Source organism: Amphibalanus amphitrite, unplaced genomic scaffold (assembly GCF_019059575.1).
Source record: "Amphibalanus amphitrite isolate SeventyFive unplaced genomic scaffold, NRLGWU_Aamphi_draft 001121F_arrow, whole genome shotgun sequence".
In the NCBI taxonomy this organism is placed as follows: domain Eukaryota; kingdom Metazoa; phylum Arthropoda; class Thecostraca; order Balanomorpha; family Balanidae; genus Amphibalanus; species Amphibalanus amphitrite.
Genome location: NW_024882615.1, coordinates 130,055 through 155,771, shown reverse-complemented (window position 1 = coordinate 155,771; position 25,717 = coordinate 130,055). Strand labels below are relative to the sequence as shown.

Below are 25,717 nucleotides of genomic sequence, written 5' to 3'. Positions count from 1 at the left end.
AATTTCTCCGGTGTTGTTTAACATCATGATAAACGACATATTTGATGGAGTCCCCGGAAACCCAACATGTGCGCTGTACGCTGACGATTGTACCATGTGGGTGCAAGGAAGGAGAATTGCACAATTAGTTGACCGAATGCAGTTAGCTCTCGACCATGTTAGTTCATGGGCTGACAGATGGGGCTTTGTTTTTTCACCGCACAAATGCAATGCCATTATATTCAGACGATATATGAAAGCAAGGGAATTAGCCACTGTGCCCCGATTGAGACTTTACAACGAGCACTTGAGCTACTCCGAGGAGGTCAAGTTTCTCGGGGTTTTGCTCGACACGAGACTGAATTTGAGCAAACATATTAAATATGTGAAGGGAAAGGCAACTAAACGTATATCAATCCTAAGATGTTTGGCCGGAGGGAACTGTGGAGCGGATAGAACGATACTTTTGCGAATTTACAAATCAATGATACGGCCAATACTTGATTATGCATGCCAGATACTGGATGGTCCACGAAACAAAACAGTTGAGTCGCTTGATAGCATCCAGAATGCATGCGTGAGGATTGCTACGGGCGCGCTTAGAACCTCCCCCATACTACCTCTGATGGTGGAAGCAGACGTACCCCCTCTGAGATTAAGACGGTGCGATTTGACCTTACGGTACTGCTTGAGAGTGAAGAGTGACCCCAACCATCCATGTCTTGAATTGATATCACGCGGTGCATCGCTGCCTGCCATTGATAGTGATTATTTGAAGCGAATCGCAGGCTTCCCTGTGTATGAGAGGCTCTCGGCTATATGCGCTGAGGCAAACTTTGATATGCCGAACGAATTGACGTCCTTATCTGGTACCATCCCGCCTTGGCACTTGCAGAAATGTGATCTGATTCGACTAACAAATGAGAGAAAAGCAAACTTATCTGATATTGAAGTGCAATGTCAGTTTAATGACCTCAGAGAGAGATATGCAACGTTCTCTTTCTGCTTTACTGATGGATCAAAGAACCATGATGGTGTTGGATGTGCGTATGTACTTGGAAACCGACGTGAAAGGTTTAAGCTGCCAAATAACTGCTCTGTATTTACGGCGGAAGCATTCGCTATACTACGGGCACTGTTATTTGTGGAGGAAAGTGGTATCATGAGATGTGTCATTTGCACGGACTCCCTGTCCGTGCTGACTGCTCTTCGTGGGCCGGTCACTTCCCATCCTACTATCATGAAGATTTTAGAGACCTGTCATCGATTGATTACTTTGTCTGATCGCGAACTTGTTATTTTGTGGATCCCTGGACACTGCAGCATCACTGGGAACGAGCTAGCTGACCGTCAGGCCAGGGAGGCTATCTCGCTGGATCAAATAGTAGTCCTTGAAATGGGTCCCAAAGAGCACTATCCCGATATTGGGTTGTCTGTCCGTCGCCTGTTCAATCAGTGCTGGCAGCAGTATAACTCAAACACCAACTTGAAGTTGATGTTGGTGCAGCAAAACCAAGAGTCACAATTGCATAAAATCCAGGGCCCGACGGCTTTGCAGCGATAACCGCTCGTGAAAATTTAAATGACAAGTTTAACGAATTTAGGTAGACTCGAGAGACAAAAAGGAGAGAAAGAAAATTTTTGAAATGGCTTGAATGGCAAACCTCGAAACGATAAATATAATATAGGAAACGAAACAAATGAAGAAACACTAAGAACCGCGAAGTAAAACGAAGAAATCAGAAGAATAACGAAACGAAATGAAAAGTGATTAGTAAATCATGACGGTGTATTGACATGGAAATCACTTGCGAGGTTAAAATACATGTTAAATTACGATTAAGTTGATATCGTATCGAATCACCAAAGCCATTTGATGCCAACAGGCACTAACAGTTTCGAGGTGTCTATATCAACAATAGTGCAATGCAAGAATAAATGTTATCAAGAACTGAAAGTCGAATATTCACAGTTTTAGGCTCAGCTGAGTCTACATTGAAGCTATCATTACTCCCGATATTATTTGAGCCTGGTGTTGTTCCGTCAAGAAGAATTGTTTGAAGAATTGTCAAGAAGATTAATAGCACGCTGCTATTGCTAATTCGAATTCATACAAAAGTTGTCAAACCTGCTATCGAGGTAAGGTCTACACAGCAATTATAATCCCTGGCAACTAAATCAACGGCATCAACTGCATAACTTGGACACCCGTTGGCCTGTGCTTCACCCTAGTTTCTTAGCGTACCGTTACGAGACAATGGAGAATTTGAAAGTGTCTGAACTTAAAATGATGCTGAAGGCACGCGGTCTTAGCTGTAAAGGAAACAAGGCCACGCTTGTAAATAGATTGGTAAATGTGCTAGGAGCGCGGAATACGTTAGATGCCGAGCCATGTTTGGAAAATAGTGCAGTTCATCCCGATGACAGTGTGTCCCGTGTTGAGTCCCCGTCTGCTTCTGTGTCTCCTTCCAATGTTAAGTCTGAGTTAAGGCGCGCAGAGGAGGCAGCCGATAGAGCCGCTCTCATCGAAAGATTAAAGTCCTTAAAAGAAAAACAGCTCATTGAGAGTCAAATCGCTGAACTTAGACGTGGACAGGAGCTGCTGGAAATTCAGGCGACTTTAAATGAATTAACTGCTAGAGAGCAGGCGTTAAAGACGTATAGAAATGATGATGATGTAAGCCCATTACCAGCGAGCTTTCATTCGTTACCCTCACATGAGACGGAAACTCCTCGCATCTCTCACTCTCACGCTAACCCTACACTCCAGTACGTCCCAAACTTGCGGCCGGATATATCTCAGCAAGCACCACCCGCGTTTAGTCGCCGCGCTCATGAAGGCACATCTGCTGCTTTAATAACCGAAAGAGAAAGGACGGCAGCGTTGATGCGTCTGCCTCCGATCGAAATCAAGAAATTTGGGGGTGATACCACTCAGTTCGCTCAGTTTATTCGATGTTTCGAAATGAAGATCGCTTCTAAATTGGATGATGACAGTGAAAAGTTATATTACCTGGAACAAAACATAATTCCGGGAAGTAAGCCGCACAGTATTGTTGAGAGCTGCATGTATCTTGAAGACGGGTATCAACATGCGATGCAGATTTTGCACAAGAGGTATGGCCAGCCTAGCACAATCGCAGCTGCCTTTATTGATAGAATAAGTAGCCAGGAACAGCTCAATGCAGAAAATGGAGAAGAGCTGGACCAGTTCTCGTTGTTGCTCCTCAGTTGTAAGAATGCACTAGGAAGCTCGTGCAGCTTCATGAATGATCCTCGAACCCTGCGTACTATTACAAGGAAGCTACCGGTACCACTCCTGAGTAGATGGCGACGTCGTGTAGACGATTTGGAAGAGTATCAGGGGCGGCCAGCAGTCTTCGAAGACCTGGTTGAATTTGTAGCACGAGAAGCCAGAATAGCCACAAACGCTTCGTTTGGACAACATATGTATAGCAGCCGTGAAGGAGCAAGTGCAAAGCAGAACGAAGGGGAATTATTTTCCCAAAGTTATCAGAAACCTTTAGTTGCGGCGACGCGCACCCAGTCTCAGAATGACAGCGGGTGTCTGTTTTGCGGGGAGAAAACGCATAATGTTACGGAGTGTAACAGGCTGAACAGCGTCCCATTTGAAGAGAGAAAACAATTTGTGATGAAAAATGCTTTATGCTTTGGGTGCCTCCGTAGAGGCCATAGACGTTCATTTTGTCGCAGACCAGTGAGCTGCCAGCTATGTAACCGAAATCATCCGACGGCGCTGCATGATCGCACTTTAGAAGATCGGCAAACGCTGCTTAAACAGCCGCCTTTGCCAGAGGATACAAACACAGCCAATGCGACCACTTGCCGTGTCGCAGCAGACGAACTCAAAAGGGGTGCTATGCTGCCGTTGGTGGCTGTGAAGATCAAAAGCTCTTCGGGACAATACACTACATACGCCTTCCTAGACAGTGGTTCAACGCATTCGTTTATAGCGACGTCATTATTGCGCCTGCTCGGTATGGAGCACCGTCCCGGTCGGCAGCTGTCGCTGACCACGGTGCATGGTGCCGCTTCTATCCCGACTCAGATAGCAGAGGGGTTGTCCATTACTGACCTCCAGGGCTTCAATACTTTGCAGCTGCCACCCCTCTACACTCTGCCAAGTATTCCCGTTGACTCTGGTCATTTCCCTAAGGTTGCAGATGTTGAAAGGTGGGAACACTTACGAGGCATTGATCTCCCAGATTCTAATGTATCAGAAGTCGGTTTGTTATTGGGAGCCAATGCATATTTAGCAATGGAACCACTGAGGGTTATACCAAGCATAAATAACAGTCCGTATGCAATACTCACAAGATTTGGATGGATAGTATGTGGAATAAATCAGACGGAAGGTCAGACGGCAAACACCGCGATCTTCAAGACAAACGTAACCGCGAGCACAACGCTAGAAGAAATGGTAAAATCTCTATACAACCACGAATATGAAGAAAGCCTTCACTGTACCAGGAGAGGTTTGTCTGCAGAAGATCGGTTGTGGCTCCAAAGAGTCAATACTTCGATTGAACATGACGGCCATCACTACAGTATTACTTTACCACTGACTGAAGAAAGTTTGGTTTTACCGAACAATATCTCAATTGCAAGATCGCGGTTAAACAAGTTAAAATTCAGATTGGAAAGAAAGAAACTGTTCGCTTTCGATAACATGTCGTATGTGGACACAATGATACAGAAAGGATTTGCAGAACGTGTTCCAGAAGGAAGTGAAAATAGAAACGATGGTAGGGTGTGGTACCTGCCTCACCATGCCGTTTATCACTCGCACAAACCCGACAAAATACGGGTGGTTTTTGACTGTGCCGCTCAATTTCAGGGCATATCACTGAACGATTGCTTGCTTCAGGGCCCAGACCAAACCAACACACTTCTAGATGTGCTTCTACGTTTCCGATTAGAGCCAATCGCCTTTATAGCTGACATAGAGGGCATGTTTAATCAAGTAAATGTTCACGAGTCAGACAGAGATTTACTCAGGTTCCTCTGGTGGCGAGATGGAAACACGTCAAACGAATTACAACAGTTCAGAATGAAGGTGCATATTTTTGGCGCCAAGTCGTCTCCTGCCGTTGCTTGCTATGCACTCAGGCGAACAGCCGAAGATAACAAAACTCATTTTTCCGAAGAAGTCGTAAGCACAATACGACACAATTTTTATGTTGATGATGTACTGAAGTCATCTCCCGACGAGCAGACAGCTATTGGTCTAGCTCATGAGCTCAAGGAGTTATGTAGCAAGGGTGGCTTTAATCTTACAAAATTCTCGAGCAACAGCCGGACGGTGGTCAATTCTATCGCATCGGATGACAGGTCCAAGAAACTTAGAAAAGCTTTGATTGAAAATGAGCATCACCCCGATGAACTGGCACTTGGTATAATATGGAAAACTGAGGAAGATGATTTGTCTGTTTCCTTAGACATGTCGAGTCTCACTTCAAGGTCAAAGACCAGGCGAGGCCTATTGTCCGCTGTCAGCTCACTCTATGATCCGTTGGGCATGATTGCCCCGACTATTCTACAAGGAAAAAGAATCCTCCAAGATCTTGCCAGAAAACAGGTTAACTGGGATGGGGAAATCCCGGAAGAAGAGCAGAAAAGGTGGGTAGCATGGCTGATGAATGTTTCTAAAACAAGTCTCATATCGATCCCGCGCTGCATTAAGCCAACAACTTTTGGAAGCATCGTATCGTGCGAGCTGCATCACTTCGCTGATGCCAGCGAGTGGGCATATGGCACTGTCTCTTACGTCCGTATTGTTGATACAGCGGGGAATATCCATTGCTCATTTCTGAAGGGAAAGGCACATTTAGCTCCACTGAAGACTGTGACCATCCCCCGTCTCGAGTTGATGGCGGCCGTCACGGCTGTAAGAATCAGTGCATTACTCTCTGATGCGATTATTTATGCAGGGTCACCTTGTAAGGTCACTCAGGAGCTATTCTGGACGGATAGCACGACAGTCTTGCGCTATATCTCGAACAGGAAAACACGATTCCACACCTTCGTGGCTAACAGGTTAGCTATTATCCACGACGGGTCTACTCAAGAGCAGTGGATGTTCGTACCAAGTGCTCTAAACCCCGCCGATGATGTTTCAAGGGGTGAACAAAGTGATCGGTGGTTGACAGGACCAGAATTCTTGTGGAAGTCGAGAAAGGACTGGCCCAAAAAACCTTCAGCTCTACTGGAGTTAAAGGAAGACGACCCAGAACTTAAAGTTTTAGTGAGTTCTATTGGTGTGAGCAATGATCTTCTGAGGGACGAAACAAACGTGAAACATACATTAAGTGACCCGATTGAAAAGCTTCTCAAGCATTACAGCGATCGAAGAAGGCTCATTCGTGCGGTAGCTTGGATCCTCAAGGTAAAGAAGCTTCTAAAATCGCGCATTGTACACGGGGAGGGCCCCTCCTCACGCTTAACGAACTCGGATCTTACGATAGCTGAGGAAGAAATCATCAGATATGTTCAGACTAACGCATTTGTTCAAGACTTTACTCAACTTCGCGCGGGAAATCATGTCCGTGCATCAAGCACCCTGCACAAGTTGGATCCATTCCTCAAAAATGGATTGTTGCGAGTTGGAGGACGTTTGCAGAACGCTGACCTGACCTACAACGCTAAACACCCGGTCATTTTGCCTTCTCGCAGCAGTTACACTGAGATGCTTGTGCACGACACTCATAGACTTTCTGGGCACGCTGGTAGGCAGCATGTTCTTGCTGATTTGCGGAAGAACTTTTGGATTCTCAAAGCGAATGCCACGGTTAGAAGGATGTTGAAATCGTGCGTATTCTGCCAGAAGAAATTTCATCCAGTTGAAGTGCAAAAATGCGCAAACTTGCCAGAAGACAGGGTAATGGCTTTGGAAAAGGCATTCACAAGAACGGGTGTCGACTACTTTGGGCCATTTTATGTGCGACATGGTCGGGGCCAGATTAAGCGTTATGGCGTGCTCTTTACCTGTTTATCCATACGAGCCGTGCACCTTGAAGTAGCTGATGATCTGTCTGCCGACTCTTTTATTTGCGCCCTAAAAAGATTTGTTTGCAGGAGAGGTCACGTCAAGGTTTTACGTTCGGATAGGGGCACAAACTTTGTGGGAGCCAATAATGAGTTACAGCGAGAACTGCACAGACAAGAGCAAAACGAAGACTGGATCCACTACAAGGCGCTGACAATGGAAATCGACTGGATATACAATGTGGGAGGAGCGTCCCATCATGGAGGTGCGTGGGAAAGGCAAATTAGAACGATCCGGAGACTTCTCGAGACCGTGATCAATGGAGCGATGAAGGATGAAACGTTGCAGACGATTATGTGCGAGGTCGAATCCATCATAAACAACAGACCATTGACGCCAGTTTCAGCCGACTCATGTGACATTCCACCACTTACCCCTAACCACATTCTGCTCGCTGGCAATGGGTATGATTTAGTCCCCACCAACTTATTTGATAGGTCTGACTGCGATAGTCGTAAACGGTGGAAACAGGCTGCGTATTACGCTAGTATGTTTTGGACACGCTGGCGAACAGAGTACTTGCCGTTACTACAAGAAAGACCCAGTGAGACAGCTAAAGATAGGCCAAATGTTGGAGTGGGCGATGTGGTGCTGCTTGTAGATGATGATGTACCTCGAGGCCAGTGGCCGCTAGGTAGAGTGTTAGGGGTGAAGCACAGCGCCGATGGGCTGGTTCGTACCGTCAAGCTGAAGGTCAGGGGCACGACCTTCGAGCGCCCAGTGACGAAGCTTGTGAAGATACAAACAAGAAGTTGTTGAAACCTCATAGATGTTTCAAGGGGAGGGTGTTGGTGCAGCAAAACCAAGAGTCACAATTGCATAAAATCCAGGGCCCGACGGCTTTGCAGCGATAACCGCTCGTGAAAATTTAAATGACAAGTTTAACGAATTTAGGTAGACTCGAGAGACAAAAAGGAGAGAAAGAAAATTTTTGAAATGGCTTGAATGGCAAACCTCGAAACGATAAATATAATATAGGAAACGAAACAAATGAAGAAACACTAAGAACCGCGAAGTAAAACGAAGAAATCAGAAGAATAACGAAACGAAATGAAAAGTGATTAGTAAATCATGACGGTGTATTGACATGGAAATCACTTGCGAGGTTAAAATACATGTTAAATTACGATTAAGTTGATATCGTATCGAATCACCAAAGCCATTTGATGCCAACAGGCACTAACAGTTGATAAAGGATGAAGTTGGATCATGGTCATCTTGTAAACGCGCCAGTCGCAGGGAGGAAATCTTGTTATGTCGCATGCGAATAGGACATACACGATTCACTCACGGACATATAATAGATAGAGACCCCAGGCCTGAATGTAACCGATGTTTGTGTCCCCAGTCAGTTAAACATATACTTGTGGAGTGCCCAGTGTATGCTACTCACCGACAATCGATTGTTCAGAAGTGCCTTCAATTGGATGTACCACTTACCCTGAAAACTCTTCTGGGTGATCAACACCCGGACATCACTGACGAGGTTTTCAGGTTCCTACGTGCTACCAATCTCTTCAAAAAGCTGTGACTGCGATGATCTGCGATGAACTAGCTGTGATTATTTGTGTTTGAAGCTATCATGTGCAATTATTGGATTATGTTAGTCTACCTGCCGATTGGCGAACCCCGTCGCGACTGATGCGGAGGGCATGGCCGTCGATCTGGCACATTGATGCGATCTCCTGCTTTTGTAATTTGTGTTGATTGTTTACTTTATCGTCTCTCTGGTGTTTTGTGTTATGTGCTGCGACTGCTCTGTGGACGTCCTCATGTGTGTAACAGTCGTGCATTGTGTGGAAATGATTGGATGAATGGAGATTGAATGTTGAATGAGAAGGATGCGGGAGTGGAGATGCATCGGTGTGAGAGATGGATGCAGTTAGTGGATGAATGAAGAGCAGCCTGTACTGGTTTGCTACTGTAGTTTCTTTTTCTATATTTCTCTTGGATGTATACCTTCGTTAATCTTTTTTGTACCATCCGGTCCCTTCTTTTGTAGAAGTAGTCGCATAGTTCCGAAGTTGAGGCTCGTTATGATCGGTATGATCATGAGACATGAACCCTCCAACGCAAGTTGATAACTGAGTGAGGTACCAAGAGCAGACTCGTGCCTGAAGATCCTTTTGAACTGAATGGCTCGCTGGACAGATGCGAGGTCAAGAGCGTTATGATTGAATGACTCATAACCAGAAACCATCCTTTTTGTTTCTATTTTTAAGTTTTTAATCAGTTATATGTTAGAAACTAACCGTTACTAATATACTTCACCGGACATTTCCTGCCTGGACATATCCGAAGCCCGCGCATACATCCCCATGCCATCCCATGCTAAACCTATCATTTTCCTTCATCTGCTTAGTTTCCCTCTGCACCATCTGGCTGCAACCGATTGCAACATCTACTCGATCGAGACAAGAATGGCGCACTGATGACAACAACTACGGACGCTTGAGCCCAACGAGGCTATGCGCCCTAACCCAACAAGTACAAGTACAAGTACAAGTAAGTTGCGACTTGCGAGCGTCCGAGTTTGCTGACGTTTCCATGGAAACCCAATACACCGATACCCGTAGCGCGCTGTAGTGTAGCGCAGTGCCGTGAAACAGGGCTCTTGCCGTCTGAGGTCAACCTTCCGCTTCTGCTTCCACCTGTGCCGCCTCGCACTCCAGTGGGCGGCAATCACCGCAAAAGCGGCACCCAGCGACCACCGACCCCTTCCGCGGGTCGGCGGCCAGGCCTGCCGGCATATGCTGAGGGGGACGGGCACGGGTTCGCTGGGATGGGCTACTGGAAATAAAACGGTTACTGCACACCTCCAGCACACAGCAAGTAGCTCTCAGCTAACCGTACTCGTACTTCGTAGTAGCATCATGCAATAGTTCACAATGAGCTCTCATGTCATTCCACCAAACTGGTCTATTTTGTGGTAAGTCGACATTCAAATGCAACTAAATACGGAAAACTTCGACGGCACAGTATTGTAGTCTATACTCGAACCAACTTATCGAGGAAAGCATACGTCCAATTCAATAATGCTTACAGATGTACGTTATTCACGCGTCTTCATTTGAGTGAAATTAGCCGACAGGCTATATCCACTACATCGGAGGCTGGACCGATCAACTTCCCACACGCAAACACAGCATTCGGAAGATGACGTGTATTTCTGACGTTTACACACCGACGTCACGAACTCAGATGAAATAATGGAATGCCACAAACCGCTACCGTGAGCTGAACTCCTCAGTCATGCAAATTACACCACCAGCCAGATCATAGACAGCTGATATTCTGCAGGGCTCGTGGCCGGCCTCTGAGCGCGCACGATTCAGAAGCGAGGGGGAATATGGGCGGCGCTGGGGAGGGGTAAGGGGGGTGCCGGCGTCATCCGGGGGCGTCAAACGGTGACAACAGCGGTCAGTGTCGGTGGTGGCGGACCTCTTCAGTCGCGGCTCCTGGACCTGCCGGGGGACAGAGGGAGAGGGGTCGGTCAGAGGGAGGAGACGGACAGAGGGCGGGCGCACACAGCTGCCTCTCACCGGCTTCTGAGCGGAGCAGGGCAGCGATCAGGGCCGACACAGCACAACGTGTGAACGCGAACACATCAAGCGATGAGGCAGTTACAAGCACACACAAAAAAGCGCCAGTAAAATTAAGAAAAAAAAACAACACGCTTTACAGGCAATGCCTAGCCTCGACGAAAAAAAAAAACAGAAACGCGGAATGACTAGCGAAAACCGTTGTCTGTGAAGCTACCAAATAAAAAATTTGCGCAAAAACGTAAATGACTACCAATCTAGGGAAAGCACCATGCATAAAGGGATGGATGGCAAATTGGAAGGACCAAGAAGAGCTACATTAAAAATAACCAAGAGTCGAGATATTTTAGCGGTTGTCTCAATAACCAGACGGTTAATATCTGCGTGCGACAACATTTGCATCAGTGGGCATCAGCGACTGGACCAAGTTTGTACCAAGGTTCTGAAGTGAAGTCGTGGATGGCGCCATCCCAGGTGGCAGCTTGTGAGCGGCAACGCTTAGCTGCCATGGTCCGGGAGAGAAATTGGCACAGTGAACAAACTTACATGATAAATGGACATGCATTGCATATGACACACAAGCTGCCACACCCAAAACCAGACTTGCCATCCATCCAAAATTCGGCCATGTGTTATTGGTTGCAACTAGTTTGCAATTCATTGGCTGAGGCCAAGCTGCTTAACAGTCAACATTCCATTACCAATCACACTACCTACAGACCCAGACTTTTCAAAACGCCCAACACACAGCGCAGAGAGCCCAAAGAGGTTATATCAAAGTAGAATTTAATTATCATAAGCCACGCACCACATAACATACATTCCGCCCAACCCAAACGGACAACCAATTAACTACCGGCGAACAAACCATTCTCGTCCGCCGCGCCCCGGTCTGCCATCGTCACTCACCTCCTGTAGCGGTCGTAGACGGGCGAACCACGCGGGCTGCGGCTGCGTGACCGGCGCCGCGGCGAGATGGAGCGGCGGCCCGGCGACCTGCACCAACACACGCACACGGCACAGTGTCAGACAGCGCACACAGACATACACACACGGCTCCGGTATGGACCGGAGCACTGGCTCACTGACCGTTTTAACATGGAACCAGTCTGCCTCCTGGCACCGGGCCCCGTCCCATGAACGGAAAAGGCACCGATATCTCTGAAAGGGTGGAAAGTTAACGAAACACAGCGTTTCGATATATGTTATACTCAGCTCCTTTACGTCACATTTATCCTGTCAGAAAGAGAATGATTGGTCATAGAAATCCGCTCCATCTGCGTCAATATGAATAATAGCATGATTATAAATTATAACATCGAAAATAAAATATAACATTTGAATAATTAGAACTGTTTATGCAGTATAACCTGAGAATTGATCGAACGATATTGAGCATCCCCATCTACGTCGCTGGTGGTGTGCTCACTTACTTGCTTCGACATAAGCGGAGGGAGCGAAGCGCAGAGGAGCGGAGAATGGTGGGCCCACGAAGCAAGTACGTAGCTAATGCGGCCATTAACGCAAACGAGTGACACGACGCGAAGAGGCGATGTGTGAGACGCAAGATGGGGGTGAGCCGAGAGTCCCTTGATGGGCCGGGTCACGTCGCGGGTCAGGGGTCACCTGACCGCGTCACGTGACCCACGCTAGGCCGTGAAGTGTGATGGACGGAGGCAAGGGGTGGTGGTGTGATGGAAATCTGTAAGACGACAATGTGGCGTCAGACTTTCAGCCGGCACCACGTCCTCAACACAGCACAGCGACACACTTGAGACGGCTCGGCCAGGTCCGACACTCGCACACTACTCTCTCCGTGTCTCGGTAACCAGCTCTCGTCTCTCTCCCGTCCACACACGCCATTCACGGACCGACCGACGGCAGCCAGCTCTGTCAGCACTCACCTCCTGCCGCCGAAACCACCACCGCCGTAGCCGCCGCCGCCGCCGCGCATACCGCCGCGGCTGCGGCTCTTGCCGGAAGACATCTCCACACGGACCCGCTCGCCGCACAGTCGGCTGTAAACCGCCAGAGATGATCAGATTACGCAAACATAAATAGAGAACTCAAAATAGTTACACACATAACGTACAATATACAAGACTCAGAGAAGCAGAGCTGTATAAATTCGCAAAGCCTTATCAGCTTTGTCCCCAGATTCATATAACCCACATGACACAGGAAGTCACAACAATAACCTATGTGACAGTCAGGCACTCACGTTCCGTCCAGTCCTCGCACAGCGTCCTCAGCATCCCGTGGGTCCTCAAACTCCACAAACGCAAAGCCGGGCGGGTTACGCGCAATCCACACATTGCGCAGATTACCGTACTTGCTGAAGGCATCTTCAATCTCATTCTTGGCAGCACTGTTGCCCAGATTTCCAACATACACCTTGCACTCCAGATTCCAGTTGCGGGTGGCCATTGCTGCTGTTTTAGGTTCACAAAAATGCTGAAAAAAGTAAATTGTAATTAGAAATTAAGGCTAGTCAACACATCTGACAAATTGAGGGAGTCAGACTAGCCTTTGCTTTCTCTAAGCAAACTAAAAAATACACTTGCACAGGCTCCTGAAGTCCTGGACGACGACATAGGTCAGGGACATGCCCTGCCCTGAATAAGCAGTTAGCGCCAGGTCTGGCTTGATCTAGAGGCTAGGTACCCCTACCCATGCTGATTTTACAGAACATGGATTAGGCTGCAGCAGCTCTCGGCCCATGGGCGCTGGCAAAGTGGGCAGAGCCAAGTGATTGACATAACCAAAGTATGACGCACACAGCACAGATTTACCCCACGTCTGGGCGGTGTTTCACAGGACGCTGCTACCACGCTGCTATCAAATTGCGCGAGCTGACGTCACACTTGTGGTAGTGTTGGAGCAATGGGCCTGTTGATGTTTCCATGGAAACCCAATTTGACACGTGTAAAAGCAGCGTGCTGCTATCACCGGTGAAACAGGGCCCTGATGTCTCTCGGACAATGAAGATTATGCATCGTCCGGCCAATCACCGTTCCATAACTGCAGCCGAGCCCCCGCTGACCTTGAGCGGAAACTTGAAATAAATTGACACAATCAGCAATTTTCAGGTGCTGCTCAAATCAATTAAGTCATAAATGACTGTAAAATGCATAAATACGCCTTGATAAACGGGATAGCGAAAATACGGCCATAATGGCGCGCTTCACACCACCCGGCACACCCAAACACGATAGACTCACGCTCTAGCGCCTAAAAAACGAATCAAAAACTTATGTCTTGAAGCTGAGCTGTACCTGTAAATTGACAAAAGTGATTAACTGAAAACTACTACAAAAAATACCCAAAACTCACCGTTTCAAATATTTGCGGACGTACAAAACATGCAGGGCGCAAGAACACACAATCTGCCACGCAGTCAGCTGATTGCGATCTTAAGGAAATCGGCAACGAACATCAATGACCAGCGGAATATAAGTAGTACCAGAATTAATAACGATTTTCTTCAGATTTTCACACCAAAAAGGCTTTGTTTGATAGTTAAACGATGTAATCAACACTCTTCAATGCAATCAAATCATTTTGGTACTCTTTTAGATGCATATCTTAGGGAGAAAAGATGGAGAAAAGGAATGAGAAAAAGAAAATCCGCTACGAAATTCCAAAACCTAACAAATTATGTCATAAGGGCATTATCTATTATAAGATTGATTATTGATGTGCCATTTTATCTTCTATTTATACATTTTTTATAATAGAACAAACTTTGTCCCACGAAAGCTGAGAGGTCTGAGTTCCCCGCCCCTCATCAATTTTGGTTCGGGTTGTAGAATTTCCGTCAAACCCATGCAACCAGGTCCAGGAGCTCAGCCACTGAGGAGAGAGCCGAGAGGAGTGAGGGGAAGAGCTTAGATCCGCACAAAATTCTCGAGAAAAGAATCGATATTCATGGCTCTGCTGGGCATTGGATCACTCCCCATGGGTTCTCGCAGGAAGTGCCTTTCGTCGCGGCCCCGTGTGGAGCCAAATCAACACCATATACCTACTTACGTAGCTATACGCAAGCGCCAACCGGTATTTGTTTGTTTTGTTTAGATGAAGCTCTTTCGGCCTAAAAAAGACCATTGCAGAGCTATGGGATGTTAGGATAGGAGGTAGATATTGGGATATACAAGGATGGGATGGGGCGTAGACATTGGGTTGCGCCCCATCCTTCTCGGATTGGCCCCGGAAGGACCGGATTGCTCCGTTGGGACTTGGGACAGTTCTCGCCTGCCTCCAAAACGGTCACCACCGGGTGAGGATTTTAACTGGTACTGGCGTGGACCCGACCTCATCCACCGGTTCAGTCAGGTGGGGTGACCGCCAGCCCGGAAAGAGAGCGTGAGGGAGGATGCGGGATGGGTTTGTCTGAAAGATGATGAGGACAGATGGATGACGGAGGCGGTACATTTGCACTCAGACTCGTTCCTCGTAAAACCGCCAGGCACAGCATGTTAATAATGTTTATATGTGTTCACATTTCCATTTCAACAACAGCAGATGCGGATTACCGCGTGTGACAAACATACCCGCCGTGAGTTGTGTGCCTTTGTTACGGCACATTCGGAGTGGCGCGGGCTCCACAAACACCACAACCAAGCTTCTATCAGCATCCCGATCACTATCCTCTAGCAGCTCTGACAAAATCACACACGATGAGCAGGGTTTGCGACTAGACACAATATCGCTCGCTCCTGGAGCCGGCGTCGGACGTCGAGCGAGGTTCAATATCGACGCATCGGTCGGCCTACGTAGGTCAGGAACGGGTCACAGGACACAGACATTAAGATCAATCGGACAACACACAAAACCAGTGGAGAGGCCGGCCCGGCGACCTAGCGCCTTCGCCGCGCACTAGCGGTACACACAGTCGTCACGACAAGGGAATCTGGTATAGGATCACTGATCGACACGGGACATACATGGGACGGCTACGGGCGGCGAAACATACGCGGTGGCGGCGAGCGAACGCACCACGGCACAGCACGGCGGCTGGCGTTGTACACTGGACTTGTGCGCGACACTCACACGAGTATAATCTCGTAAAAAGATCAATCACATTCGGCGCCGCGCGCGGAGAGCGGCCCCTCATCACAACCTCACATGATGACTCCGGTTGGTATAATTTTTAAGCACCAATAATAACTAGCAGCCTCTGCAAACGTAACGACTAATTAAGTATATCGCGGCGATTCAACATACCACTGCCTCCGAGTCGCGCGAGCCGATCACAGTGGCGAATGAAGCCGAACCGGACGACACAAATGTTATTTTCATCAAACTCAGTTGGTCGTCAGCACAGCCTAGCACCACCCTCCACTCTCCGGCGGCGCAACTAGCGTCCGTTTTAACCAAGTCACTGTCCTTCTGTCAGTGTCCAATGGAAGAACCACAACAGTTGAAGTCCGGATTTCACAACGTTTTCTAAAGCTCATCACGACGGTAGCATCTGTCTCCTTCGGTCAAGACACCCTCGCCTCCAATCAGCGCCTTCAGCAGGGTGACCTGGCCCAGGTCAGTGACCTTCGCGGGTCACCTGGACGGTCCTCTCCACGAGCACAGCCAGCACCTTGTCCAGCGGGTCCATGGAGCCGCGCTGCAGCCACTTGGGGATCGTACTGCGCGCGTGGCGGAAGCCCAGCTTGTTCAGGATGAAGTCCACACCGTACGGCTCAATGCGCCGGCCCGCCCATGACAGCAGCCTGCGGTAGTGACAGAACGGACATCGTCACGGCTTTCACGGGAGAAATACATTGGTACCCCAACTCTTCTACCCATCCGACACCGAATATCCCTTACCGTGACATTTACAATCTATACCCACGCACAGACCGGTCAACGTCCAGGCTTTTTCCAGCAAGGTCAGCTCACCTGACCGTAGGCTCCAGGTGCCAGGTGCGGCACTCGAACTCGCGCCAGTCCTGCTGCAGCATCTGGGTCGGGTCGTTGACCTTGTGCTCGCCGTCGGCCGATGTCGGGGAGCGCGCCGATGTCGACGGCGTCGACGAGGCCGACACCGGGCCCTCGGATCGGCGGTGGGGCGTCTGTGAAAAGGGACAGACGGGAATAAAAATAATGCTGATGAATAGACAAATATGTAGGGCCACGGTCACGGAACAATAACAAAGTTTGAGGTCGAAAGTACGAATCACTCCACGCCTGACGCAACTGGGCTTGCCTTGATAGAAGGGCGGATACAAAACCAGGTTAATGAATACATGGAATATCCAGACATTTTTGCTGTCCAAAATGTCATTAATGGGAAATATCGCACTGATTCACATTCAAAGTTGACATTCCAAGCTTTAATTCCAATTAGGACCTATGACGTCATTTTGTTGCGCGCCAAACAAAGACGCCGGTGTTTATCACATGCTTGGTGTTTACGTCCGAAAGTGGCGCGCGTTTAGATTGCGCGGCTGGCCGGAGGTAAGTTTTTATGATAAATTGGTGCCTTTTAGATAATGTTGACTAAGAAAAGATGCCATGCAAAATCATCATATGTTATTTAAAGAATAACTGAATAAAATACTATGTGAAAAGGGAACAAGTGAAAAATTCCAGCGCGCCGAGTTTGCCCCAATTCAATGTTCCTACCATGGATTGGAATACTTCATCCATGTTCCTACATTCTAAAAAAATGATATGATCGTTTAGTGGCTTGCTGTACATTTATAAATTAACTTTCTTTTATTAGTTACAATTTTGCCTGTTTTGCAACTTGAGCCTGTACAAACCCTGAACACCAGTTAAACCAGTTAATTCCTCTCGTACAACCTTCATGAATCATGAGTGAATATTATTGTTACTTTGTGATCAGGAATTTCATGCAGATTTTCCAAATTTAATGGAGCATATCATATAAATTGGTTGAAATCAAAATGGCAACTGACAACTGTGCAGTATTTTAAATAAATAAAAAAGGACAGCGTCGTTTTTGGCAATAACTCACTGAACCATTAAGTGTTACTAGCCTAAGGGTACCTACCAATGAGTCTACACTCCGCACTGGAAATGGCAAGTCCTTTGGAACCAGCGCACTGCGAGACTGAACTGATGCGTCATAATCAGGTATCAGGTAATGTGTAATGATCAATACTTCCATGCAGATTTCTCAATGGAATTTAATTGTGTACATCATTTAAATTCATTGAACAAAAAAAGTATTTTAAATGATTCAAGTACTGAGTGTGCATTGTGCATGACAAGCCCTTTGGAACCAGTGTGAGACTAATGTGTTATACAATAGGTACCTAACCAAATAACTATATATGAAATCTAATTCTACATCCCTGCCAAAGGCCAGTAACACTGCACACCAAAAGGAACATAGAAATAAGTACCTACCTATGCTACCTATATGATTGTTGCCAATACGATAAAATAATTGGGGAATATTTGTTTCTGGTCCCTAAAAAGCTGTTTCTGGCACCTAATTGCTGATCAGCCCCAAAATGCTTATTCGACCCTAATATCTGAATCTGGCACCTAATTGCTTCCACACAGCCTAAAGTTGCCAGATCGTCTAGTTGAACTCCGTATTTGCTGTTTGCTGATTCAGCACCAAAACCAAAATATCCAGCACCTATTTTATTCCACGTTTGCCTACCTAATTCGCGTAATCTTCCTGATTTTATGTATCCTAACAACATGAACGTTGCATTCGGTGATGTCAAGTGCCATTTTCGCCAGTGGAGATAATGATTAATGCCATTTCTAGCCAAAAGAGAATCACTAGCCAGCTATGGTGCAGCATAGCAAGACGCTCCTATACCAGCCCGCTAAGTAGAGACTAGAGATTATCGCACCCTCAGCCATTTTAACGTGAAAAGTTTGGATCCATCACTTCCAGCCAGGCTCTCAGGTCATAAACTGGAGTAAAGCAAAATGTCAACTCTGAACAGACATGCCACGCAACCGGCCCTCTTTTCAATATTATTAGCTTTCTGCAATCATCGTCTGACTCCATCTCGATCAAACGCAGCATCCGGTTTCTACAGGGGCGTTTGACTGATCGGCCACACAATAACCAAAAACAAAATCAAAGCTTCATGCACACATATGACATAAGCAGAAACGGATGAAAAAGGCACAACCACGGCACAACTCTGCGCGGCAAACAACGGACAATGTCCCCACTAGGGTGTATCGTCGAATTTTGATTTTTTTTAATCGTCTTCACTACTAAATTTTATTGGTCCCTGGCATGTTTGAAGCCGTAGGATACCAATAAAAAAAATCTGGAACGAAAACGTAGCCTGCTGCGAGCGGTTGAACGGAAGCCTGTCGGGACGGCGCCAGGCGTTGAAGTCTCTCCGTTAGTTACGCGCACACTAGCACCACGCGGCGGCTGGAGCCGTGCCGCCGCGTTCCCGGTCAGCCGTGTTTTAGCGTTCACTGACGAGTCGAGGTGATTATTCTAAGCTTTCCTAAGAAGCCTTCTGCCCCGCAGCTCATTATTGAGCAAGAATATCGCACAAACTGCATAGAATATTGGCATGCAGGTTGTCGGCACATAGGAGAAGGGGATGTTTTGGTTAATGCCTCCTTTAATAGGAAGAGATTGTGGAAGAACAACACATTTCTCTTGGAAATTACTCATCCTCCTTCTTCCTACGTGCCTGCTTTAGTCATCGAAGTACCCCTATTGACTCTACGTTCTTGATTCGGCTGTCGATTGTATGCATGGAATTCCGCTGTATTATATTTTCTCGCTCAATGTCTCCTGAGCTATATTGAGGCGTCACGGGACAGCAATGCTCAGCACACAACTGCAGAGAAAAAATCAATGTGGTCATGCGTTTTGTATGCCAAAATGTGTGAGCCTTGGCGTGTACCAGCAGCCGTTGTCACCATTGTAATTTTCACGACTTTATCTTTATAAGGATGCTATTTCCCACTTCCCAGTTCCCAGACTGGGTTTGGAGATGTAGTTTTACAGAAACATTTAGGAATGTCTGTAATGTAAGTTAAAAGCGAATACCGAAAGGAATCCACATATATTCGATTACCTGTTTGCTGTATTGCTTAGTAAATGCCAGACGTCATGATGGCAATGGTTGCGATTGATGGTATGCCGGATGGCCAGGGTACGAACTCACGGTAAGTCAGCTTGGCCAGCAGGCATCAACAGGCACAATTATAGTCTTACACTGATGTCGTCACCCTCAGTTATTCGTCACCATTCAGCAACAAGCCCAGAGCTTCGGGCTTTGAACCATAAGGTACAGGTGTAGGAGCAAGACATTGCGCCGATTCGAAGGGCTGCAAGGGCATCAGTGCATGGGGCTGGAATGCGCCTGAGCGGCTGAGACCATCCCATTGGGACGGGGGTGTTCTGGGTGCACCCAGCCGCTCATGCTGGGAAATGCATCCAATGGAGCTCTCCCCCCCATCCCCCCGTTTCGAATGATTAGGGTGACCTTTAGTCTAGAACAAGGAAGGGTGACTGTTGGCTGGTCCCGAGGATAGATAGAAAGGACAGGTAATGACGTCATATAATGAATCGAAGACGGCCCCGGTCCAATCCTCTGATAGAGGTTCATCAACACGTATCTCGTTGTGGACCGTTTCGTTTTCCTCCACCGTAGTTTTTGCACCGACCTGAACGGGTTGGAAGATAACATGTTCAGAAACCATTAAGATCGTAATTGTATATTCGTTGTATATTTGTTCACTGAACAGGTAGAACAGGTTCAATGCACAGTGAAAACCTCATCCTATCATCCAATAATCATAAAGTAGTCTTCATGGAATGGAAAGGCTAACCTAACTCAACGAATATACAATTACGACCTTAATGGTTTCTGAACATCGTAATCTTCCAACCCGTCGAGGTCGGTGCAAAAACCACGGTGGAGGAAAACGAAATGGTCCACAACGAGATACGTGTTGATGAGCCTCCATCAGAGGATCGGGCCGGCGCCGTCTTCGATTCATTATATGATGTCATTACCTGTCCTTTCTATCCTCGGGACCAGCCCACCATCATCCTTCTTTGTTCTAGACTAAAGGTTAGCCTAATCATTCGAAACGGGTGGGGATTGGGGTAGAGCTCCATTGGATGCATTTACCAGCATGAGCGGCTGGGTGCACCCAGAACATCCCCGTCCCAATGGGATGGTCTCAGCCGCTCAGGCGCATTCCAGCCCCCGCGATGCTGCCCTTCCAGCCCTTCGAATCGGCGCAATGTCTTGCTCCTACACCTGTACCTTACGGTTCAAAGCCCGAAGCTCTGGGCCTGCTGCTGAATGGTGACGAATAACTGAGGGTGACGATATCAGTGTAAGACTATTGTGCCTGTTGATGCCTGCTGGCCAAGCTGACTTACCGTGAGTTCGTACCCTGGCCATCCGGCATACCATCAATCGCAACCATTGCCATCATGACGTCTGACATTTACTAAGCAATACAGCAAACAGGTAATCGAAAATATGTGGATTCCTTTCGGTATTCGCTTCTAACTTTCATTACAGACATTCCTAAATGTTTCTGTAAAACTATATCTCCAAACCCAGTCAGGGAACTGGGAAGTGGGAAATTGCATCCTTATAAAAGTTAAGTCGTGAAAATTACAATGGTGACAACGGCTGCTGGTACACGCCAAGGCTCACACATTTTGGCATACAAAACGCATGACCACATTGACTTTTTCTCTGCAGTTGTGTGCTGAGCATTGCTGTCCCGTGACGCCTCAATATAGCTCAGGAGACATTGAGCGAGAAAATATAATACAGCGGAATTCCATGCATAAAATCGACAGCCGAATCAAGAACGTAGAGTCAAAATCTGGGACGAAAACGCAGCCTGCTGCGAGCGGTTGAAGGGAAGCCTGTCCGGACGGCGCCGGACGCAGCAGGCTGCGTTTTCGTCCCAGATTTACTTCGATGATTAAAGCAGGCACGTAGGAAGAAGGAGGATGAGTAATTTCCAAGAGAAATGTGTTGTTCTTCCACAATCTCTTCCTATTAAAGGAGGCATTAACCAAAACATCCCCTTCTCCTATGTGCCGACAACCTGCATGCCAATATTCTATGCAGTTTGTGCGATATTCTTGCTCAATAATGAGCTGCGGGGCTTCTTGGGAAAGCTTAGAATTATCACCTCGACCCGTCAGTGAACGCTGAAACACGGCTGACCGGGAACGCGGCGGCACGGCGCCAGCCGCCGCGTGGTGCTAGTGTGCGCGTAACTAACGGAGAGACTTCAACGCCTGGCGCCGTCCGGACAGGCTTCCCTTCAACCGCTCGCAGCAGGCTGCGTTTTCGTCCCAGATTTTTTTGATTGGTATCCTACGGCTTCAAACATGCCAGGGACCAATAAAATTTAGTAGTGAAGACGATTAAAAAAAATCAAAATTCGACGATACACCCTAGTCCCCACGCAATATCCCGCGTTTCTTCAGCGGCCTTGAACGGAATGAAAACATTACATTTTTTTGGAGCTATTTGATGACGTCAAAAAATACAATACCCGTTTTAATGGTCAAAATCGAGACAATTACTCACAAAAATGTTTCCCTTTAAGCATTACAAATAAATACTTTTAAATATTTAAATGACATTGTTTTTTTTTTCTTCAAACAAATCAATATTATTTGCTTACTTAAACGTCATATACAATGCTGAGATCACTACGGGGCTGTCTTAGAGTGTAGCTGCACTGGCAACCTTTAGGCTAGACTCCAGGGGTCATTATACCAGAACAACATGATTCTACCAGCCAGTAGTTCATTTTTCTACTAGATTGGTGCTACGCTCAGCATTTAGGTGCCAGATTCAGAAAAAAGAGTAAGGCGTACCGATGAATAGGTGCCAGAAACAGCTAATTGAGGTCATTTTCCATGATTGGTGCTGGTATCCACCAAATAGGTGCTGAGGACCAATTTTGGGGCGAGTCAGCTTTTAGGTGCCAGAAATAGCTTTTCTGGGACGCAATTAAATGGCGTCCGATAAAATTTACCATGTGAACTGCGTCATGAATGGTCCTGGCTCTAGCTGATGTCGACCTCTTTGCATGCTTTCGGAAAGCATACCAGTTTTATCATTTCCAGGAAAACTGATGCTCCCAACTACTATTTAGACTTCATGCACATTTTTTTATGTGCAGTTTTTGCAATTATCATCATTTATATCTGAAAACTAAGGTAGGTACACTTTGGCTACATCAGCAATGGTGAAAATAATATAGCAGGAAATATTTATAAATATGAATACAGTTAAATTCAGACATACGGCCCTCCAGGTATTTAGTGGTTGGTTGCCAACATCACAATACGCGATCTGCATTGATGAATACGTCTAATGGCTGTTGAAAACCATTGCCGAAGTGTGTGCACGAACCCTCTTCTCATTTCTATTGACTCATTTTACAGGAGTGTCTCTGTCATTCAAAGTTATTACACCAAAAGCACATAGGCTAACCAACCACTCTTTTGCTGGAGGGCCGTACCGAGCACCTTGTTCGGTCTGGCTAATCGGCGGTACGGCTAACACGAGTCACATAAATAACTATATGCCCATTTGTCAACTTATGATTTATGAAGGCGAACACCCGTCGCACGACAACGTCCCGCGAGCCCACGAACATTGGTCAATGGTCATGGCCAATTTCGTTCCGGCGCCCTAAACTACCCAGGGATGCGGGACCAATGCCATTAAAACCTACACCACTATCATCTGGGCTGGGAACACCCATTGTTCTTCAGCTATGTAGCTCACACCCTGCTCTCCAAATTCGTCACTTATAGCGGGAATTCTCCACCCTCAGGCGATCCGGCGCACCGCCATGTCTCAGCCCACCTCTGGCGGCATGGGCGGCGGCAGCAGTCGCGAGCTCGACTCGTACATCGAGTCGATGCGCTACCCCTTCTGCCACGACGTCACCAAATACGAGACTATGGCCAAGATTGGCCAGGGCACCTTCGGTGAGGTGTTCAAGGCGCGCCTCAAGACGGACCGCTCGCGCATCGTGGCGCTCAAAAAGGTGCTGATGGAGAACGAGAAGGAGGGTTTTCCGATCACGGCGCTGCGCGAGATCCGAATCCTGCAGTTGCTCAAGAACGAGAACGTGGTCTCGCTGCTGGAGATCTGCCGCGGCCAGGCCAAAGCGGCCAACAAGCACCGGTCCACCTTCTACCTTGTGTTCGAGTTCTGCGAGCACGACCTGGCCGGCCTCCTCTCCAACATCAACGTCAAGTTCAACCTGGGCGAGATCAAGAAGGTGATGCAGCAGCTGCTGAACGGACTGTACTACATCCACCTCAACAACATCCTGCACAGGGACATGAAGGCGGCCAACGTGCTCATCACCAAGAACGGCGTGCTGAAGCTGGCCGACTTCGGCCTGGCGCGCGCCTTCAGCAAGATCTCCGGGACGCGGAACCGCTACACGAACCGGGTGGTGACGCTGTGGTACCGGCCGCCGGAGCTGCTGCTCGGCGAGCGCAACTACGGCCCGCCGGTGGACGTCTGGGGCGCCGGCTGCATCATGGCCGAGATGTGGACGCGCTCGCCCATCATGCAGGGCACCTCGGAGCAGCACCAGCTGACGCTCATCTCGCAGCTGTGCGGCTCCATCTGCCCCGAGGTGTGGCCGGGCGTGGACGAGCTCGACCTCTACAACAAGCTGCAGCTGCCCAAACAGCAGAAACGCCGCGTCAAAGAGCGCCTGAAGCCGTACGTGCGCGACGCGTACGCGTGCAACCTACTCGACAGGATGCTGACGCTCGACCCGGCCAAGCGGATCGACGCGGATACGGCGCTGAACCACGACTTTTTCTGGACGGACCCGATGCCGACTGAGCTGGGCCGCATGCTGGAGCAGCACAAACAGAGCATGTTCGAGTTCCTAGCACCGCCGCGGCGGGGTATGCCGGCCCGGCCAGCCGTGCAGCCGCCACAGCAGCAGCGCACTGTGGTGGACAGTATCTCCAGCTACCAGGACCGAGTCTTCTGAGCCGGGTTAGCGGACAGGGGTGCCCGAGCTGTGGTCTCCTGTCGGGGGTCAGTCTGTGACAGCCGAGGCTGCCCATTGTGTTCATTGTCGCTCAAATCTCACAATGGCTTGTGATTTCATCACTCCACATCAAACATGTAGCATTTATTTTTGCACATTCACCGTCATTTTTAGAACGCATTTAGTGTTAGTAAAATATTGTTGGTTGACCGTTTTAGCCAATGTGTATTTTGCTGGTGTGAGCAAAGCATTATTGCTAATCACTCATAGACTTGTGTGTTGTTTCATCAAGACGTATCTTTGTACTGGATTTGCGATGTAACGATATTGATCTCGTTTGTACTCGCCCAGAATGCCTCAATCACATGAAGATGTTTGTGGCCCTCAGCTTTTGTGATTAGAGTACGTAGATAGAACATGTTTAATAGAGGATATAGCATACAGAGGATAGAGCATTGTGTTGGCGCCTGCTATCCCCGCCAGCTGCGAGGCTGAGAGTCTGATCTCTACAGTTACACCTTCTTCATGAGGTGAGTAGCAGCGTAGAGTCAGCGCAGGCGGGGACTGGTGAGCGAACTTAGCACAGACAATCGTGTAATGATCTCGAGCATGTACCGAGGACCGGGTGCATTGCCAGCGTTCACCATTGGATTGTGTCGTTTTGTGACCGTTTTCTATACGCACCGCGTAGTTGCCAACCGACACGGCATCGTCAAACTTGTGATCTCACCGATTGGTGTTTTATAATGTTTTGTAACACAGATGTATAACGTGCATGCTATGTGATGGAAAGGAGTGTTGAAAAGTGCACAATAAAGTTCGCACGGCTTTGGATAGTACGTATTAAGGAAAGATGAGAAATGAACGGCAACGGCGAGCTCAGTGGGGATAAAGGAGACACATGGGGTGGACTGGAGAGTCCGACAACTCACAAGAGCGGTGTGGAGTAAATAATGTCCGTCGGCACACAGATGGAGTGGCCAGTTGATTGTACGTGGGATGTAAAACTCTGCATGTTTTACATCCCACATACTATACCGAAATAGACGAACTGCATACCGGACGAGTCCAGCACTTAGCACCCCATACCCAGTTCTAAAACGTTCTAATCCACGTATACGAGGACAAGATTCCCTCGCCGGCATCTATGTTC

At 47.8% G+C, this 25,717-nt stretch overlaps 4 protein-coding genes across 9 annotated transcripts in view; 2 read left to right on the top strand and 2 right to left on the bottom strand.

Moving 5' to 3' along the window:
• The first annotated feature begins 816 nt into the window (after positions 1-816).
• LOC122370306 lies at positions 817-9,505 on the top strand. Its single transcript, XM_043345777.1, has 2 exons — positions 817-1,471; positions 8,232-9,505. Exons 1-2 carry the CDS (start codon positions 821-823, stop codon positions 8,574-8,576), a joined length of 996 nt encoding a protein of 331 aa, XP_043201712.1. The 5' UTR covers positions 817-820; the 3' UTR covers positions 8,577-9,505.
• A 688-nt stretch (positions 9,506-10,193) lies between these two features.
• On the bottom strand, positions 10,194-14,058 carry LOC122370314 (RNA-binding protein 1-like). Of its 4 annotated transcripts, none has more exons than XR_006254552.1 (6): positions 13,921-14,058; positions 12,809-13,041; positions 12,492-12,605; positions 11,497-12,289; positions 11,023-11,089; positions 10,194-10,509 (listed from the first exon to the last, which is right to left on the bottom strand). XR_006254552.1 is itself a non-coding variant. In XM_043345791.1 (5 exons), exons 2-5 carry the CDS (start codon positions 13,012-13,014, stop codon positions 10,491-10,493), a joined length of 426 nt encoding a protein of 141 aa, XP_043201726.1. In that variant the 5' UTR covers positions 13,015-13,041; positions 13,921-14,058; the 3' UTR covers positions 10,194-10,490. The 4 variants fall into 4 exon arrangements, 2 of the variants coding, with proteins under 2 accessions (XP_043201726.1, XP_043201727.1); XR_006254551.1 differs by having other exon boundaries at positions 11,497-11,583; XM_043345791.1 differs by lacking the exon at positions 11,023-11,089 and having other exon boundaries at positions 11,497-11,583.
• A 996-nt stretch (positions 14,059-15,054) lies between these two features.
• Positions 15,055-25,717, bottom strand: part of LOC122370308 (transmembrane protein KIAA1109-like) — a 104,078-nt gene continuing 93,415 nt past the window's right edge. For all 3 annotated transcript variants that reach the window (XM_043345784.1, XM_043345785.1, XM_043345786.1), the window contains 2 exons: positions 16,480-16,652; positions 15,055-16,310 (listed from right to left, as the gene is read on the bottom strand). In XM_043345784.1, coding sequence (XP_043201719.1) covers positions 16,124-16,310; positions 16,480-16,652 — 360 coding nt within the window. In that variant the 3' untranslated portion in view covers positions 15,055-16,123. The remainder of the gene's footprint in view (positions 16,311-16,479; positions 16,653-25,717) is intronic.
• On the top strand, positions 16,949-25,376 carry LOC122370311 (cyclin-dependent kinase 9-like). Its single transcript, XM_043345790.1, has 2 exons — positions 16,949-17,037; positions 23,377-25,376. The coding sequence occupies exons 1-2, from the start codon at positions 16,981-16,983 to the stop codon at positions 24,562-24,564; spliced, it is 1,245 nt and encodes a 414-aa protein (XP_043201725.1). The 5' UTR covers positions 16,949-16,980; the 3' UTR covers positions 24,565-25,376.

What these genes read in the sequence shown, in the direction of transcription:
- LOC122370306 (XM_043345777.1), top strand. Translation starts at nt 821, where the DNA reads ATGCCGAACGAATTGACGTCCTTATCTGGTACCATCCCGCCTTGGCAC. An exon ending in ACTCAAACACCAACTTGAAG is followed by an intron (nt 1,472 to 8,231) that starts TTGATGTTGGTG and finishes AGGCACTAACAG; the next exon opens with TTGATAAAGGATGAAGTTGG.
- LOC122370314 (XM_043345791.1), bottom strand. Translation starts at nt 13,014, where the DNA reads ATGGCCACCCGCAACTGGAATCTGGAGTGCAAGGTGTATGTTGGAAAT. An exon ending in GTGCGAGGACTGGACGGAAC is followed by an intron (nt 12,606 to 12,808) that starts GTGAGTGCCTGA and finishes GGCGGTTTACAG; the next exon opens with CCGACTGTGCGGCGAGCGGG. An exon ending in GGTGGTTTCGGCGGCAGGAG is followed by an intron (nt 11,584 to 12,491) that starts GTGAGTGCTGAC and finishes GTGTTGGTGCAG; the next exon opens with GTCGCCGGGCCGCCGCTCCA.
- LOC122370311 (XM_043345790.1), top strand. Translation starts at nt 16,981, where the DNA reads ATGCTTGGTGTTTACGTCCGAAAGTGGCGCGCGTTTAGATTGCGCGGC. An exon ending in GATTGCGCGGCTGGCCGGAG is followed by an intron (nt 17,038 to 23,376) that starts GTAAGTTTTTAT and finishes CTCCACCCTCAG; the next exon opens with GCGATCCGGCGCACCGCCAT.